Source organism: Phoxinus phoxinus (assembly GCF_949152265.1).
Source record: "Phoxinus phoxinus genome assembly, chromosome: 14".
Classification (NCBI taxonomy): Eukaryota; Metazoa; Chordata; class Actinopteri; order Cypriniformes; family Leuciscidae; genus Phoxinus; species Phoxinus phoxinus.
Genome location: NC_136889.1, coordinates 20,717,045 through 20,736,691, shown reverse-complemented (window position 1 = coordinate 20,736,691; position 19,647 = coordinate 20,717,045). Strand labels below are relative to the sequence as shown.

Below are 19,647 nucleotides of genomic sequence, written 5' to 3'. Positions count from 1 at the left end.
TATTTCTCCTAAGGAATTTGATAAGAAACATAAGACCTGGTTTATACTTAAATGAGACATCCATTATCAGTTATCAAAGAGCAACCACTGAGCAATACAGAGTTCCTCTGAGTGTGTTCCTGTGTTAGAGAGAGCAAATGAACTGCACACACACCACCTCCATCTCCATGTGGATTCACCAGAGCTGCTCCCACACACTCCCACATGCACACTGTCATCTCCACTGGTGCAGTGGGATAAAAATGTAATGAAATAATCTGTGTCCATATTAGTTAATTATTCCCAGCTCTCTGGGTGAAACCTGCACACATTTCATTTCCAGAACAGACACTGAAGCTCTGTTACACAACCTAGTGAGTTGCCTCACTGCCTACATTGGCGGCGTTTTAACTATCAACCTCTTAGTTAAAGGGATAGTTGGAAATCCTGTCATCATTTACTTACCTTTATGTCATTCTAAACCTGTATGATATGCTTTCTTCTGTACATCAGAAGTTCTTCGAAATATCTTATTTTGTGTTCCAAAGAATAAAGAAAGTCATAAAGGTTTGGAATGAAATGAGGGTGACAGAATTTCCATTTTTGGGTGAACTGTTCCTTTATCTGGTTTGTAAAATTCTACATGGGTAGCAATTCTGGGTGCCACACACATACTGTAGCACTCTCACTTTAAATGATTTAACTATTTTAATATAGACTGGTGTTAACATGTTGCTAATCTGACAGCAGTCTACTCTATAAATAAATGCACAAAAAATGGATAGGAAAATCCTTTTATTATCACCCTAAACCATTTTTCACAATTCTTTTCAGTATTTATTTAACTTCCACCTTCTTGGCCTTTTTTTTCACTGAGGGCGAACCAGTTGCTTTGCCAGTATTTGCCAAAAAAGGGAGACTGCATCATTATTAATTTAGCTTTTGAAACAGGAGCCTGAAAATGCTGCCTCAATAGGAAGCATGTTGGAACGGAGCAGCACGCTGCCCTTGCGCTCTTGTTGATGTTTCCCAGTGCGTCATTTTGGACATTGCTTATTCTGGCAACATTCACACCTGCTGAGTGAGGCCTTTTAGCTTTCTGCTGTGTGGACCTTTAGTATTTCACCATATTATATCACACACGCACTGCTCACAAATCTAGCCAAGAATAATGGCTTTATTTGCAGAATTCTCAGATGAGTTTGCTTACATTACATCTGCACTGTTCATACTCCCGACCACTGATGTCGGGCGTCTTTCTTCTGCCATTAGGAATGTGTGAAGTACCGATTTCTTGTTCTCTGATTCACTATCTGCTTTTCTTCTGTGATAGGTGGCGTGTGGAGCCAAAGACAGCCCAGTGCTGGATTCCCGAAGGACAGCTAGAGATCACAGACCCTTGAGGTGAAGGAGGGTGCATGGATCGCTTAAGGACAAAGACTTCTGCCTACCTCTGGTTGGGAGTGGTCTCCGTGGCAGCAACCTTCCTCTCCGCAGAGGCGCGAGTCACGCCAAGCCCGCCCCCCCTGAACACCACCGCATGCTTCGAGGATACGGGTCGATGCCAACCTGGCATCATCTTACCCATCTGGTACCCCGAGGACCCTTCCATGGGTGACAAGATCGCGAGGGTCATTGTGTACTTCGTGGCAATGATTTACATGTTCCTGGGGGTGTCGATTATTGCAGATCGCTTCATGGCTGCCATTGAGGTAATCACCTCCCAGGAAAAGGAAATCATCATCAAGCGTCCGAACGGTGAGACGACAACCACGACAATCCGTGTGTGGAACGAGACCGTGTCCAACCTCACGCTCATGGCGTTGGGCTCCTCCGCCCCTGAGATCATGCTTTCCGTCATCGAAGTTTGCGGACACGATTTCCATGCCGGTGAACTCGGCCCATCCACCATTGTAGGCAGTGCCGCATTCAACATGTTTGTGATCATCGGCCTGTGCGTGTCGGTGATCCCGGAGGGGGAAGTCCGGAAGGTGAAACACCTGCGTGTGTTTTTCGTGACGGCGGCATGGAGCGTGTTTGCCTACATCTGGCTCTACATGATCCTGGCCGTCATCTCGCCCAACGTAGTCCAAGTATGGGAAGGGCTTCTCACCTTGGCGTTTTTCCCCATCTGTGTCATTCTGGCTTGGGTTGCTGACCGTCGCCTGCTCTTCTACAAGTTCATGCACAAGAAATATCGCACGGACAAGCACAGAGGCGTCATTATCGAGACGGAGGGTGACCGCTCCAAAGGCATCGAAATGGACGGAAAGATGATGAATTCTCATTTTGTCGATGGCGGGGCTGCTAGTAACTTGATGGGCCTGATTGAGGGCAAGGAGGTGGACGAGTCTCGCAGAGATATGATCCGTATCCTGAAGGACCTGAAGCAGAAACACCCGGAGAAGGAGATGGATCAGCTAGTGGAGATGGCCAACTATTATGCTCTGTCACACCAACAGAAAAGCAGAGCGTTTTATCGTATCCAGGCCACGAGGATGATGACTGGTGCCGGGAACATCCTCAAGAAGCATGCGGCCGAGCAGGCCAAACGCAGCACTAGTGTTCAAGAAGTTCACGTAGAAGAACCTGAGGAGTATGTGTCCCGTATTGTGTTCGAGCCTGCCATTTACCAGTGTCTAGAGAACTGCGGGGCTGTTCTACTCACGGTAATGCGTAAAGGTGGCGACATCGCTAATACAATCTATGTGGATTATAAAACGGAGGACGGCTCAGCGAATGCCGGTGCGGACTATGAGTTCTCGGAGGGAACGGTGGTGTTCAAACCTGGTGAAGTTGTCAAGGAAATCGCCGTTGGCATCATCGATGACGACATCTTTGAGGAGGACGAGCATTTCTTCCTGCGGCTCAGTAATGTGCGCGTTCTGGAGACCGAGGACGAGGTGCTGTCGCCCAGTAGCCTGCCGTACCCAAAGGCCTTGTTAGGATTCCCTTCTGTTGCCACAGTGACCATCCTCGATGATGACCACGCAGGCATCTTCACTTTTGAAAGCGAGTCCATGCACGCGAGTGAGAGTGTGGGCATCATGGAAGTGAAAGTGCTGCGGACATCAGGAGCGAGAGGGACAGTCATCATTCCTTTCCGCACAATGGAGGGACTCGCTAAGGGCGGTGGAGAGGACTATGAGGACGCCTACGGTGAACTAGAGTTCAAAAACGACGAGACCTGGTAAATATGCTTTATTTTAAATCAATCTCAAATACATAGTGGCCCCAAATAGTATTTGTAGACTTTTGGATACATTTTGAAATGCCATTATTGCCTTAGATGTCAAACTGTTATTGCAAAATGTCAAACCAAGTGTCATTTGCAAACAGATGATGCTAAAGCTAAATAACTTCACCTTTCTGAGTCAATTTTCAATTACTTTAGCACCAGCTTGTGTAAAAAAAGTCACACAGGTGTTCTAGAAGAGAAACCACAGGCATAGCTGATCACATTGACATGTCTTACCAACATTTGACAACCAGAATTAATTAAAAATGCTTTTTAGTCTTAATTTTAAACAATACATCTATTGATTTTTATTATTTAAATCCCATGAATACTACTTTTTTTTGTGAAATACTTTTGCTTGAAAACGGTATTTGCATTATATTTAATTCACATAAATGCCTCCATGGTTTGCGATTTTGTTATGTATTGCAAGGAAAATTTTTGTGTTGTGTACAGTAAGTGTTCAGATAGTATTTAGGGCCACTGTAAGAATGTAGTGGGATGTAGGAGGCATGTAGTTGAGGAGTTGTGAGTTGATGTTTTATGTTTGAGACCAATGAATGTTGAGTTGGTCATGCTGGGTTGTAATGGCTGTAGTAGTATAGGACACATTTGCCGAAATACTTTTTTCCCCTTTGTTTTCTGCTATTTTTGTAAATGTTTTGTGACTTCCAATATAAGTGTGCTTATACATATACATAATCTCTGTTTTAGCATACACACTCACTCCATTGAGGTTTAGGGAGTGTTTCTGAGATTTCTCTCAGGAATGTTGGTGTTTAATTAATCCAGTTCATTCATGTGAGATTTGAAGAAGATCCAGTAATACGGTAACACACAGACCAGATAGAAACACACAGGGAGAGAGAGACGTGTGGGGTGCTGGTCCAGATATGCTGCTGGGTATTAATAGTTCAGTAAGAATATTCACAGCATATTCCACATGACACTCCAACCCACCCACGGTCTATATGTAAGAGTATGTGAGTAGCTGACACATGCCCATGGACTTTTTCTTTTCTTTTCTTCTGAATTAACATCAAGATTTTTGTTTCAAATCTATATTTAAATCTAATGTGTACTGTTACTGTATGTCTATGTTTAACCATTTTAATCACTTTTTTTTTTCATTTAAAGTGGTCTTGTGGTGAGACCAATGAATTTTTAAACTCCAAATATTGCATGTCTTCCTTGAATTAATATGAGATCATAAAACATGCATCATAATGAATAAAATAGTTTAAATGGAGTATAGCATATCACATTGTAGGACATGTCAACTTTCCCGGAGTATTTCATGTCAACTACCCATGTGCTGTTAATGGAAGTACTCCTTTCATCCGCATGAAGTGAGCGTTTAAAAGTATTAGTGTTTTAAAACTCACTTTTACTAAGAGAAAGTTCTGTTGTCATTCACATGAGTGTGTCTCATGGCTTGGCATTTTCTTTTAATCGTGTTTGGTAATTACAGAGAATATATGTGTGTGTGTGTGTGTGTGTGTGTGTGTGTGTGTGAGTGTGAGTGTGAGTGTGTGTGTGTGTGTGTGTGTGTGTGTGTGTGTGTCAGTAAGATAAAAAAAGAAGAAATTAATACTTCTATAATGATCAAATGTTACAGTATAGACATTTACATTGCTGTTATTTTGAACTTTCTATTTATCAAAAATACTGTAAAAAAAAATCTATCACGGTTTTCTCAAAATTGTTAAGAACAACTGTTGTCAACATTGATAATAATGATAAAATGTTTCCTGAGCACCAAATCAGCATAATGAAATAATGATAATGAAAGAGTTTTCAGTTATAAGCAAATTATCTGCAACTCGATTCGACCGACCAAATTTAGGCATGAATGTGTCGTTTCTGCCAGTGTTTTACATACTCCTTAATTATTAAAGATGCAAAAAATGTATTGAAAGTCTACTGGGAATAAAAATCTGGGGGCGCACAGACAGATTGCTTGTCATTGCAAACTTGTGCAAGTAACAATGCATCCAAACACTGTAAGTGGTATCATGTCTAGAGAGTGACACTTCAGCTGGTGTCATACCATAAAATGGGATGAAGGTATCGTGACAACCCTAGTACACGAATAGCAGGCACCATTCCTCAGTGACGGTTGAGTCAATGGACTGCTTGCGGAGAGAAAGTTGAGTAAAGACATCTGCATCTATCATAACCAAGCACCTGCCATTGCCACCAACAGGGTTTAAATCACAGGCACCCTAACCAATGCACTAACTGACTAGATTATACGGGGCTACCCTTCCCTCTGTTCTGCTATAATAAAGGTCAACAGTCAGCACACGGTAGATATACAAAATCTGTCTCTCTCTCTCTCCTTTGTAGTAGGTTTCTGGAGTTTTATGTCACAGTGACCCCTTTTCACTGACCTTTAACCCTTTGGAGTTAGAGACAGAAGATGAGGGACAAGGATAGAAAGATATTTAGAGAAAAAAATGTAACCTACTAAACCTCTCCGTCTTTTTATATCATCTCTTTTTTTTACTGTGTGTACGTCATTGTGTGAGTTTGAGAGCGTGTACATATTGAGAGTGTGTACATGGTATTTATGTGAAAAGATGTACCGGTAGTATGCGTGAGTGTGTTTATTATTGTGTATGTGGTCCTGGAAAACCCTACATTGTGGGCAGGGCCAGAAATACTCAATATTGTGACATATGCTAAATACATGTTTTGCCGCCCCCCCAACACTGCAAATAAGACACTCTTCTCTGCTCCTCAAATACATAAAACATTAGCCTTTCTATATAGTGTTTCCTGAGTAAAGAAAACACTACTTGTTCAATCTTGACTTACAATTGCATCGCAAACAAGCAGAGATGCTCTAAAATGTGCAGCACTTAATTCAAGATTGAGGCGGGTGGGTTAAAAGGTTTTACTTACAGCTTCATTTATGAAAAAATATCTACAGATTATGGAAATAAGGGGTGTAAATCGGACAGTTCATCACGATACGATATCGATTCTCTCAGCCAGGGGGTTAGGGGATAGAATATACAGTTTTTTGTACAATATAAAATAATTATGTCCCCATAAAACGCGGAAACCCAAAGTGTGTTTGTGTGTGTGTGTGTGTGTGTGTGTGTGTGTGTGTGTGTGTGTGTGTGTGTGTGTGTGTGTGTGTGTGTGTGTGTGTGTGTGTTTCGGGGATCTCCTTCTCGGCTGGTGCTTGTTATATTCCCATGATGCTGCAGCACGATGCACCAGAATGCACCAGGAACCAATTCTCTCTTCTTCTTCTCTCTCTCTCTTTCTTTCTCTTTCAAGTATTAGTATTTTTATTTCAGATCACCAGGACTCTCTTTCTGGCCCAGTTTTATGGGCTTTAATTTATTATACCACTTATGTTGGTTGGTAGTAATGCAGTTTGTGTGAGTGGAAAGCTTTATTTTAGTTAATTAATAGAGATTTGAGTTGTTGTAGTTTCTGACTTTATGTAATTTGAGTCAACAATTTAAGTAGATGAAATGCAAGTTACTATTATGACTAAGTTTAGAAACTAGTGAGTTAGTAGCGGTTAAATTATTAATCGTCATTTTAGACACTGTAGTTAATGATTTTGCTGTAAATATAGTCACTTGGAGTTAAGTATTTTATTATTGTGTATAATTCGCATGCAGTTTGTTTGATTATTCATTACTATTTCGATTTTTTAAAATAAAGAATTTATAAAATTATAGTCAGTGGAGTTAGTTGCTGTGACTATAGTCACTGGAGTTTGTGTGTTAGTAGCTTTAATTATTGTGCATGTAGTTCGGTCAGCATTTGGTCGAAGGATGAAAGGAAAGCAACAGTAGAAAGAGGATCTGTATCATTAGCCTTCTCCTCTGATTCTTCTCTGCCCTGGTTTTCTGTCTCTCGCCTCCCTTTGGGCTTTCAAACATTTTTTTTTTTAAATCTGTAGTTATAGCAGAGCTCCACAGTGTAATGAATCATTTAGATAAAGTAAACATGATTAATTCTTTATGATGAAATAATAGAGAATTCTTCTTCTAGAGAATATGTTTTGGTTTCTTCATAGAACACAAACAAATTTAGGCAAATATATCAGGAGTAGTTGTGCCATTATGAAGCATAAAAAGCAGAGAGTGTCCTGTCGTGAGGTCTTTTGCAGGCGTTTTTGGCTCATTGGTAATTGTGTAAAGTTAAAAAGATGTTCATCATGTTTAATGTACCAACTTTGTTTCCTGCCTTTACTTTGCCTACACTGAAAAAAACAATAAGTACAATTTACTTCTTTGGCAAGTTTTTCCACGAATATTTTTATGTGAAGTAAATTTTACATATGGAATTAAGTAAACTCTACTTAACTAAGTTAAGTGAATGAAAACAAAGAAAACAAAAGTCATTTTAACTTGGCTAGTAAAAGGTTAAGTGTTATCTATTTAGTTGAAGTTTTCTTTGCAATACATTTCACTCAAACAATATAAAATTTAATTAAACCACACTTTTAAAGTACCGTATATACTTTACTTAGAAACATATAAGTCATTAATAAAATAGATATTGTGTGAGACACCATATTTACATTTTAGAAGTCGTGTGTGTGAACGCAGAGACCTCAATACTTGGTAGATAATACACAATGACAGTATTTGATGGATCGTTTTTGTGTTTGAATGTGTCATTTTGAGTAGAAAATTATCTCCAAATGTCACAAAATGGCAAGTTACTAATCCTAACAAATGAAACAATGATAAAATACCGATGGAAAACAGTGAAAAATCAACCTCATTAATTATTCAGGGCCCAGTGCACGATGGGAACACCAGTATCAGAAAAGTTGAGTAATTTTACTTAATTTTATAACGTTGATATTTACGCTTTCATTTCTACACGATTGAATTGAGTATACATAACTTTTTCATGTAAAAATATTTTTTTCTGTAGTTTTTTTAATTATTGAACCGCAAAATAATTTTTATCAGTGTAATTACTTGCACTTAACAATAATATGTCAATACAGTTAATAAAAGCTTTGTACAGCTCAGTCATGAAGCATTCGAGAACTAACTGACCACCATAATTCTGTAGTGTGGTCTAAGCCGTCTGACACAGTTGAGGGAAATAAACGCAAAACATTGTACTGCCAAATATCATATAGAGGGACTGTGCTTGTGTCTGTGTAAATCTGAGTTCACTTCTCTCTTGTTTTACTACATTCACTCCAGACATCAGCACGAACATCTTAGTGACTCCTGTGAATGGAATAATTCCTTGTGACAGAGAGTGAGAGAGCAGATGAGGAGCGCTGCTTGAATAATGGATTGAACAGCAAAGAGGATGAATATATGATGTAAATCATAAATAAATTTGGATTTCAAGGAATTCTTCATCCAAAAGGGAAAGTTCTGTCTTCTTTTACACCCATATGTCGATCCAGAGCCCTGTGACTTTCCTTTTTCAGTTTTGTGTAAGTAAAAGACTGAAATTTAGGCTAAGTATCAGTATTTGTAACCGTATTGGCAATATTGACCTTTGATTGTACTTGTTAAAAGAAGCGATATTGTCTAAGCCTAATATTCTGCCCAGGAGGAGCTGCATGGTGGCGATGTTGTATGTGTTGTTTGTGTGTTTTTCTTCAGGGCTCCAATTTATTATTCAGTAGTGTTAATTCAGTTTGATCCTAGCTCTCTCTCTCTCTCTCTCTCTCTCTCTCTCTCTCTCTCTCTCTCTCTCTCTCTCTCTCTCTCTCTCTCTCTCTCTCTCTGTCTCCCCCCCCCCTCTCTCTCTCTCTCGTGCGCCCTCGCCATCTCGGAAAGGACCAGTTTTCCCTGAGGAGGTTCGGTACATTTGTGTTGTGCATACATACTTTGTGATTTCAATCCTATCAAAACGAATCTGTGTTTTTCTCACAACCTTGGTAAAGAGGAAATTACCTACTATTTTTGGGCTAACGTGGTGGTCCTCTGTGAAATCCAATTCGGTTTGGACAGGAATGTCACTGATTGAGGTTGATATTGAGAATCTTTCTTTCACTACCCATCTAATTTATTTTGACTTTAGTGTAATACTGTAACTAAAGCTAAACGTCTCAAATTATTAAGGATCTACAAGTACTTTTCTGGGGTGAAATATCAGGCGGTGGTTAAGAACTTCTCCAACTACTATAGTAAATTAAATCAACAAAAAAAAAGAAAGTAAATTAATCAAGGAGAGTCTGAGCATGGGCCGCTCAGAACAGAAACTCATTTATGATCCTCAACTTAATTAGTTCTTCCTCTTTATTATGCACATATTGCAATGTTATGCAAACTGTTTTCTATTTAAATATATTTTAATCCTGTGATGGTATTGATGAATTTATGATTAAATCATCCTGTACTGATGATTTGGTTCTCAAGAAACATTTCTAGAAAACAGTTGCGTGTGGCAGTATTTGAGGATGTTTTTTTTCAAGATTTCGTTGATGAATAGAAAGTTCAAAAGAACATCATTTATTTGAAATAGAAATATTTTATATCAATGTAAAGGTCTTTACTGTCAATTCTGATCAATCGAATGCATCCTTGCTGAATAAAAGGATTAATTTCTTTAAAACAAAATCATACTGACCCCAAACTATAGATAGTGTGTATATATAGTGCTGTTTACAGTTGTTGTTAGCTTTAACCTGGGTCACAGTCGAGGCTGAAGTATGCGACACACATTCATCAGCGAGTTTCATTGACATTGTGACCACTGAGCCGTTATAATTAACATACACAGAAAGAGACGCCGGAGCCGTTTGGAATCCCCTTTGGAGTCTCAAGACAGTTCGACTGAACACTGGCAGTAACATTACAGACAGGGATCGATCAATGAAATGATTACAGCACTCTCCACTGTGAATCAAAATCCTATCCGTAAGAACCCTCTACAGCCATTTTCCGCAGAGGAATTGCTGATTAAAGACATTGCGAACAAACACACTGCGACTACAGTATGAGCATTGCATTGATCAAACCAGTGGTGCACTGGGTCTAAAGATCCAGTCTCCGCAGCACAAAGCTCAATTCTGCTGTAATTCTGGTTCTGATGTTATTAGACACGAGTCGGGTATCTCCCTCTCCATCCCATAAGTAGTTCCCATGGTGATGGCCACCTGTAGGCAGGGTCCAAAATTTACTTTGTCACACCAGACAGTGTTAGACCATAACTATTTTTAAAACTACAAACAAAGAAATTTATAACATTCAGTCTATACTGTATTTGATAGAGTCTTTTTATGCTCACCAAGGCTGCATTTATTTGATCAAAAATACAGTAATATTGTGAAATATTAGTACAATTTAAAATGTAACTCTTTTCTATTTTAATATATTTTTTAAAGTATTTTATTCCTCTGATGGCAAAGCTGAGATTTCAGCATCATTACTCCAGTGTCACATGATCCTTCAGAAATCATTCTAATATGCTAATGATTTGCTGCTCAGAAAACATTTCTTATTATTTTCAATGTTGAAAACAGACGCGCTGCTGAATATTTTTGTGGAAACTGTGAAGCCTGTGATAATGTTGTGGAAAGTTCAAAAGAACATAATTTATTTAAAATGTAATAAATTGAATGAAAATCAATGAATATATATTTATATATTTAAACTTAAAGCATCTATAGAATGTCAAAAAAATATTTTTTTACTTTTTGTTGTTGTTGTCAGCTTTTTTATTTGCATCTTATACTATATATTATCACTACAATCAATTAAACAATGCATCATGCAATTCTAGCCGCTGGAGAGCAACCATTTTATTTGCTTGCCAAAACCAATTTTTACTTGAATTTGGCAGTTAGCGAGTGTTAATTCGGACCCTTGGCGGTAGGTTGCAGGTTAATCAGAGGGTAATAGCGCAGCCCCTCACAGTTGAGTACAGAAGTGGCCCCATCTGAATCTCATGGTCACGCTAGTAGCTAGCTAAGCATGTTATTAGCGCCACTAGCGCTGACCACCCTGGGCTGTAGGTTCCGGTCTATTGTTAATAGCCGCCAGTGGAGTCTTGCCTGAGGTTAGCTCCAGGAAACAACACTAACAAGAGTAAGTTATCTTGTATAGACATTTCCACACACAATCATATTGAGTGTGTTAGCATACCGAATCCAGAAAGTATCCTGGAAGGCTGGAGTGTGTATGTGTGTGGAGCCAGAGCTTTGCTCCTTTTCAGCTGAAGAAAGCTGTGTCTCCTTGGCAACCACAGAGAGCACGAGCTCGCAGGCATGTGCGTGAACACAGTGTGTGTTTGTGTTTGCGTTGAGTCAAATTAGTCTGTGAACGTGTATCCCTGGTTGTGTGTGTATTTGCCCATCAGTGCAGACATGCATGCTCTCGCACACACACACACCCTTTTCACTGCAGGGTTTATTTTTAGCACGTGTCTCTTATATAATCAGGGTGACACTGGGGAGAACATAGACTCTCTCCCTCTCCTTCCCTTCTCACTCTTGGTTTGGATATCTGTGTGTGTTGTGCGCAGATGAGACAGAGGTTTTCTTAGTTGCATATTTCTGGTGCAGTAATGATGCTCGAGAGTGTCTCTGTGCCTGCAGGTCTGAATTACTGAATATAGACGAAAAGATACTGCATAAATACAACCAATGTGCCTGGAACACCTCACAGACACACAACACTATGCCATTCACACACAGAGCGCGTGGGAGAGGGAGTCTGTATGTATGCAAGTTTATATTAGTTTTTAATTAAATTGGTGTCCGTCAATCAGTTCAGGGCCTAATGATAATCCACTTTATACCAGTATTGTTATTGTTAACTAAAACTATTAAAATTGTGTTTGTTAATTGAAATAAAGCTGTAAATAAAGCTTGAAATAAAAATAAAATAAAAAAATAAATATTAGATGAAAAACTTTACCGTAAATACTTTTTTTTTTGCCTTGGCAACTATCGGAAACAGTTTAAATTGAAGTACTATTTTTAAAGCTGAATATATATATATATATATTTAAAGCTAAATTAAAATTAAAAAAAATCTAATTTAAATTAAATCTAATCTAATTAAAAAAAGCTAATTCAATTAAAGGAACACTCCGACTTTTTGGGACTTTAGCCTATTCACCTTATCCCCCTGAGTTAGATAAGTCCATACATACCTTTTTCATCTCTGTGCGTGCTTTAAGTCTGTTTGACGCACCCACCGCTAGCCTAGCTTAGCACAAAGACTGGATGTAAATGGTTGCAGCTAGCATACTAATCCAAATAAGTGATTATCACTCCGCCCAGCAGTGCTTCGCCTTCAGATAATATAGTTCCCAGTATTTACGGTTAAAATATGTCTGTGTCTCATGTGACTTTGTTTTTTGTACACTCTGTGACTATACAAATCACAACATGTAAATAGGAAAATGTTTGCGTTATTTTGTCACTTATTTGGATTAGTATGCTAGCTGCAACCATTTACATCCAGTCTTTGTGCTAAGCTAGGCTAGCGGTGGGTGCGTCAAACAGACTTATAGCACGCACGGAGATGAAAAAGGTATGTATGGACTTATCTAACTCTGGGGGATAAGGTGAATAGGCTAAAGTCCCAAAAAGTCGGACTGTTCCTTTAAGAAATACTTAATATTTATACTGGTATATAAATAATATAATCACACTGCTTCATGGCACTGTGCATTCAAACACACTTTCTTAGGGTGTTTACTCATCAAGAATATACTAACAACAGAAAATGTTTTTTTCACGTATAGATGATAACCTTGTCAAAACGATTCCTGTTCACATGGGTCCGCGAAAACGGCTAAAAGCACTGTATTAATCATGTCACTTATTAAAGAAAAACTATGCGCCTACAGACCGAACACGTAATATGCATGATCATGACGTCACCATTTTCACGAATTCGCGTTTAAGTAGTTTACACAGAGATGCTAATCTTGCACTTTGCAACCCATTTTAAAAAAGTGTGAGTTGTCAGGCCCCAAAAAAGCTGTTGTGTAAATTAACGGCCAAAACGCATTAAAAAGTTTTCAATTTTTAGTTGAAAACAGTATTGTGTAAATGGCCCTTAGACTTGACTGTAAATCAATGTGAAAGTTGTTACATGTATGGTCTGTCTCCTATGTTTTCATTGTGTTTTTGGTTTAGTCCTGTGACCTAGTTTTCCCCAGTCTGTTTAATTAGTTAAAGGAGGGAGAAGAACGGACCCAACAGAACAGCGTGGCCTCACCTGCTGTACTGATGTTATGCCTCGAGCAGGAGCAGTAGGCTAAAGCCTCGAGGCCCACATCAGCGGATTTCTCTACCAGATGAGCCTAACAGACTTCCCTTTTTGCTCGGTGTGGGTCCTCGGGGCACATTCACAGAGTTCGTCGAGTGGGTGCAACGAGTCCCAAGTCACCGTCTGCCCCGCTGAAGAACTCACCAGCCCCGCTCCGACTCCAGAGCTGCCAGAGACCAGCCATCCACACAATGGAGTTGCCTGTGTCCACTCCAGACCGTAGAGACCCGCCCGCCACGATGGACGAGCACAAACCAGAGAGGAGGTCGGAAGACCGCTAGAGTCTGACCAGATGCGTGAGCCGGCAACATCGTTCGTCGTGGAGAGTTTAGTGGAGTTTGATGGGATGGAGGGGAGCCATTATGGACTCTGGAAGGTATTTAGAGGAGCTTAAAGACAATTTTAAGGTTAACTTAATGGACTTTTTGGAGAGATCATTCCCAGTCTCCCTGTATCTCCAGCGTCCCTGTTTCTCTAGCATCTCCAGAGCCCCCTGTCTCTCCAAAATTCCAATGCAATCAGCCAGTTCCTCAGCCCCGCCTCCGCTGATGTCCTTCAGTCCCTCTCCAGCTCCCACATGCTGTGAAGACCTGCCCAGTGTCTTCAGGCCACCAGCTCCATACAGCACATCGGCTCCACCCTGGCTCCTCCCACTCTCTGCTTCACCGGAAACCATTGGCCATACGGCTTCTCCGGGCTCCCTCGTCGCTCCGCCTTCATCCTCGATCCCTCCGGCTCAGCCTCTGGTTCACCGGTTTCTCCTCGGACTCCCGCTGCCGCGGCTCCACCTCGGTCTCCAGGGCCACCGGTTTCGCGTGGGCTCATCGGCCCTGTCCTCTCCACCTGTGTCTCCCTCTTCAACAGCTGCATCTCTGTCGGTCGTCCCCCTGGCACTTCCATCAAGTCACCATGGCTGTTCCGGCCTTCGAATCTGTCCTGGGGCCTCGTCCTGGCTGGTTCCTGGCTGAACATCTGGCTCCTCCTGCTCCTCCTCCACCACCACCCACTCCTCCATGGACTGTTTAAGTTCCTTTGTTTGCTGTGTATACTTAAACCATCAGTTCTCCCTTAGTCTCTGTCCATTCACGTCAATGTTTGTGGGATTTTTCTCCTGCGTTTCTCCTGGTTCCTGAATGTTTGGGTTTAAAATCTGTTTCCTGGAATTATTCCTCGCCGTGCAAGTTTCTAATACACCATGTTACCTAACAAAAGTACTGGCATACTTATTTTTGTGTATTGATCTTTGGTTGTATACGACACATTTTGTAAAAGGTAATCTGGGTATTTCATGCAAACAATCACATACCAAACACAGTTCATTGCATGGAGTACTGTATCCCACAATGCCAAGCACTCAGCTTGACCGTTCATTTTCAACGTGGCTAATGGCAAAGGTTTACATTTTTACATAAAATTGGGTTGAAAAAAAGAAAGAACGCTAACCATAGTGGCATATTTTTAAAACTTTTTTTCTCCAATCTTTCTTCCTTCATCCATAATGTTCTTTCTCATTTTTTTATTTTCTCCATTTGTTCCCACTTCCTTCTTTCTCCTTCTCTGCAGATATGCTTACCTGACAAATTTAACCTCACCTGTTTTTGAACACAACATTTACAGTTGAACTTTTGATTAGTCGGTTCAGGTGTGTTTGATTCGATGCGGCATTAAGCTCTGCTGAGAAGGATCTCTATGTGTGCTGAAATGCCTGAGGTTTTGATTTCCACGAATGAATTAATTAGGAAATTCGAACACAAAGCTTCCCTAGCTTTCTAGGTTGAGAATCAGTATGAATTCGGGCACTGGTAAGGACAAAAAGGACACTCTGCTCACTACACATCGGGACACTGATGACTCGATTTCCTGCGACGTGACAATGTCAACATCACTACTGGTATTTATGAACAGCAGCCGAACTGATATCTTTCTTACATTATTTTCTAATGTTATTTAAAGTAGATTATGATAAATACGTTGCTTGTTACATAGTGCAATGTTTCAGCTGTAAATAAATTAAAAATGTTAGCAAGATTATGTTCATTACCTGCCTAGCGATATATGTTTATGTTGAAATATAATTAAATATTGGTTTGTATTTTATAAATCATTTGTCGCGTGTCTATGATTTGGCTCACACGATTTATGTTGCGCGCTTCCGAACTTCCTTTAAGGGAACATAGTGTGAGCATTGATGCTCCCTGGGTTTCACGGTGAATTGTGAGACATTTTTAGGGAGCGAACATTTCAGTGCACTGGTAGGATTTTGCAATTGAGACAGGCTTTAAAATGGCCGACTTCCTGATCAGTGAGTGCACTATTATAGTTTTGCTTTTTTTTTTTTTTTCATGTATGTTGAATTTTCTATTTTATTTCAGTTTACGAAATTGACCAATAGTTTTAGTCTTAGTTTGAGTTGTCGTTTATGAAAATAACCTTGCTCTGAACTAGGGAGCTGGTTGAGATGCACCCAAAATGTCCTACCGCTTATTGTGGGCACAGCTGTGTAGGGCACAAGTTCTCATTAACATGAACACGATTTTATCCTTTGTCGCTGTATCAGGCTTAGTTAAACATTAGGTAAAGCTTTGTTCAGACAGGAGTAGTTTTTTTTTTAAATACGCAACTAAAATCCATTCAATGTTTTGTAGTCTGAAAAGCAAAACATTTATGAATTCTAAATTTTGTAGATCCACCCCGCATATATCTGGTTTGTAGTATGAAAAATATGAAACCTATTTTTTTAAATGATAATTTTTTTTATTTTATTGTTTTGGAATTAGTGTTATTCTGAATAGTCATAACATATTTCAAATAGTTTTTGTGTTGTTCAGGACACTGTGCCATAATTAATTGATTTCTACTTGAGGCATTCATTATCTATAAATGATGACTGAGTGAACAAGTAAGCAAGTAAGTCTTGAACACAGGATATGCATGAACCTAAATGTATGTTCCTTAATCGATCCGCACATGACGAGATGAATAGACTTAAATGGAGGTTTTTCGTCTTTTCTTTCCAATTTGACAACTACTACATTGTCTCTTTGCTTTGTGCTTTGGCTTTGTGTGTGAGTCATCTAGTGTAAACATACCAGATATTGGCTACACTTTTTGTTCCAGTTTTATTCCTTGCGAAATTAATATATGAAATGAGCGCAGAAAGATTGGGGCAGTGTCAACAAAGCATTTGAGATTAGAGCACCATTCACTATTAACTTCTCTCATATGTGTGGATAAAATTAGTAGTCAGGTCTATGAAGAAATATATTGTTTCAGAAATGTCTGTGTGTTTTGTCAGTGCAACACAATTGTAGTACCCTTGGGCAGCATTAGTTCAGCTAGAAATAACGAACCTTAAATATCTTGATTTAATGTTTGGATTTGATGTTGTTTGCTCTGGGTTTTGAAGATGCATTTGACTGTACTGTCCTAAAATAAATACACAGATTTGATTGCCCACATATTCACACTGTCCAACAGGTTTTTTTCTCTCAGAAACACACCTGCCGAGAAACCTGTTAGACAGTGTGAATAGGTGGGCAGTGTGAATTTGTTTTTTTTGTTTTTATTATGACACGAGGAGCAAAAGGAGATGGAAAATAGAGTGGAGATTGATGGATATAATATCTAAAAGCTTACAAAAACCATTTCACTTTTTTTTTACTTAAAGCGATAGTACATACACTAGTTTAGGCTTATTGCCTTAAATGTAAAAGGTTCCAAATGTTGTTTAAAGATGCTGTATGGAGTTTTCAGCGGCATCTAGATGTTTAGATTGCAACCAATACGTTTACAAGCGAGTGCTTGTGCGCGTGCTATCTTTTGTTTTTTTATTATTATGTGGAGTTTGTGTTGGAGTCTGTGTTGTGCTAGTCGTTTCCTAGTATTAGCAGACTCCATGTCATAAAGTTGCAGTGTCAGTAGACAAGGCGAGACGCTCGGGAGCGCGCATGCAGGTCTCAGTCACGTCACTGGATTTCGCGGCAAATCCGACCCGGAGACTTCACATAGGAATACTTGCTTTCAGAGGTAATAGCAAAACCCGCCAAGTGGATCATTTTATTGTGAGATTACAACCCCTTCACACACAGGTAATATAAAATGGATTCATTTTACTAGAAAAACTCCGTACAGCACCTTTAAAAATCATTTCATTTCATTTCAAGTTCCACATGTAAAATTCTAGTGCTTGTGCTTTGTAGGATGGCAGGGAGCAGCAGAGGCAGCAGCAAGTGCCTGGAGTTGTTATGGCAACCCGATACATTTCAAGCAGACTTGCTGATAGGTGTTCTAGAATGAAGGTATCGGCAAATCAGCTTGCAATGGCAATGAAACACTTCTGCAGTGATTCTATTGACATTCGCAAACAAAACCAGAAACGGTTGACAGAAACTTGGAGGCAGTTATGCTTTTTAGTTGAATTGTCAGAACACCGGGACACACCTTGTGAAACTGGGTTTATCTCTGGTTAACAGGACGTCTGGTCATCCTAGATCACATTTCAGAACGCAGTGGTGCGTGAAAGTGTGTTTCGGCTTACGATTGCGTTTAATTCCCAGAGTGGAAAAAGAACAGAGGAGGAATGTTGTCTTTTCTGAGTTTGAGCACATGTGCAATGTTTAGATTCATTTGCAATCTGCCGAGTCACTGGAGCTCGGAACGGGCGGAGAAGCCACTGTAAGGGCTTTTTTCACTGGGCAGGAATAAATCTTGTTTAGTGTATATCCTTTACTTCTAGCACACTTAAACACACACACAAACACACGTTGGGTTTCCATGCATGTTTTAAACCTACCCATCACACAAAACCTACCCTTCACACATTGTTACTTAAAAAAATATATACATTTTTTGTCAGGTTTTGGTCACTTCTGGGTACAAATTTGTCCCCAAACTGTAGTTAGGTAGACACACACACACACACACACACACACACACACACACACACACACACACACACACACATACATGAGGAGGAAACAGGAAGTAAAGAACTACAGTAATGAAAATTTGAGACCCATGAGAGTGTCAATTTGAACCAAATTTGAATATATTTATTTATTTGATATAATGCTGATTTCTGTATTTTTATATAAAAAGATGCAATGTTCTAGGATCTAGATTACAACCAGCCAGCAAATGCCATAAAAACAAAATCCACTTTCTCATGGTTGTTCTGGGAAATAACTCCCTGCGCATCCATGCAGCCTAGCATGGAGAGCACCCCCTTGGTGTAACAGAACAGAACCAACATGAATGTATTGCAGATATCATTAATTCAACATTTTAAAGTACATAATTCGAGAATTTATTCTGATTCAAGGGGAATCAGAATGCCAAATCCTGACTGACTAGTCATCCCCATGTACATGCTATGTATATACTTATTATAGTGATTACAATAACTGGGTAATAACTAGGTACTAACATTGAACTTATCCCTAAACCTAACCTTAACCCATGTAGTTACCTTATATTAACCAGTACTTTCTTAGGTAAGTACACAAGTACATGTAAAATAGAGGGCAACTGTTTCTAGATGATTTCTGAAGGATCAATGTGACACTGGCTACGTTTATATGGACACCCTTTGTTTACAGTCATCAGAATGAATTGTTTGAGTGATCGAGTTTATGTGCTCGTTTATAGCCTATGTCACAAGCTTCAAATCGGAATAGATTTTTTGACGTGCACTAATATAGTTTTCGCATACTAACCATTCTCCTACATTGCTTCTTTTCTTTGTTTTAAAGTACATATTTAACAAAAGGACTGGTGGGACATTGTCGATGAGTGGAAGGAGAATATTTTGAATGACACGACAGTCATTTATGACTCTTCATTCAATTACAACAAAAGCTCGTTCCACACGTCATACGTCATTACGCCCGGTTTCGGTTTTCAATCCAGTCAAGTGTTTACATGACCTCTCGATCGTATCAGAAAAGGTTTAAACCACCCCTTACAATCCGAATGAAGTTTTAATCGGATTTGGCCAATTCATTCCAACTGACGTGGTTACATGTTACTTTTTTATTTTGACTGTGATACTAGTCTGATAACAAATGGATTATTAGGGTCCATGTAAACGCAGCTATTGAATAATGGCTGCTGAAAAATCAGCTAATTTTACTGTTCCTTTATGACCTACATCAGATCACAGACCAAACGTGCAGCCTTGTCACAGTGTGTGTGTGT

The 19,647-nt window shown here is 39.5% G+C and overlaps 1 protein-coding gene across 4 annotated transcripts in view; it reads left to right on the top strand.

Annotated features, from left to right (window-relative positions):
- slc8a3 (solute carrier family 8 member 3) overlaps positions 1-19,647 on the top strand; it is a 58,013-nt gene that overhangs the window by 20,810 nt on the left and 17,556 nt on the right. For all 4 annotated transcript variants that reach the window (XM_079636254.1, XM_079636256.1, XM_079636255.1 and 1 more), the window contains exon 2: positions 1,313-3,169. In XM_079636254.1, the coding sequence (XP_079492380.1) occupies positions 1,398-3,169 (1,772 nt within the window). In that variant the 5' untranslated portion in view covers positions 1,313-1,397. The remainder of the gene's footprint in view (positions 1-1,312; positions 3,170-19,647) is intronic.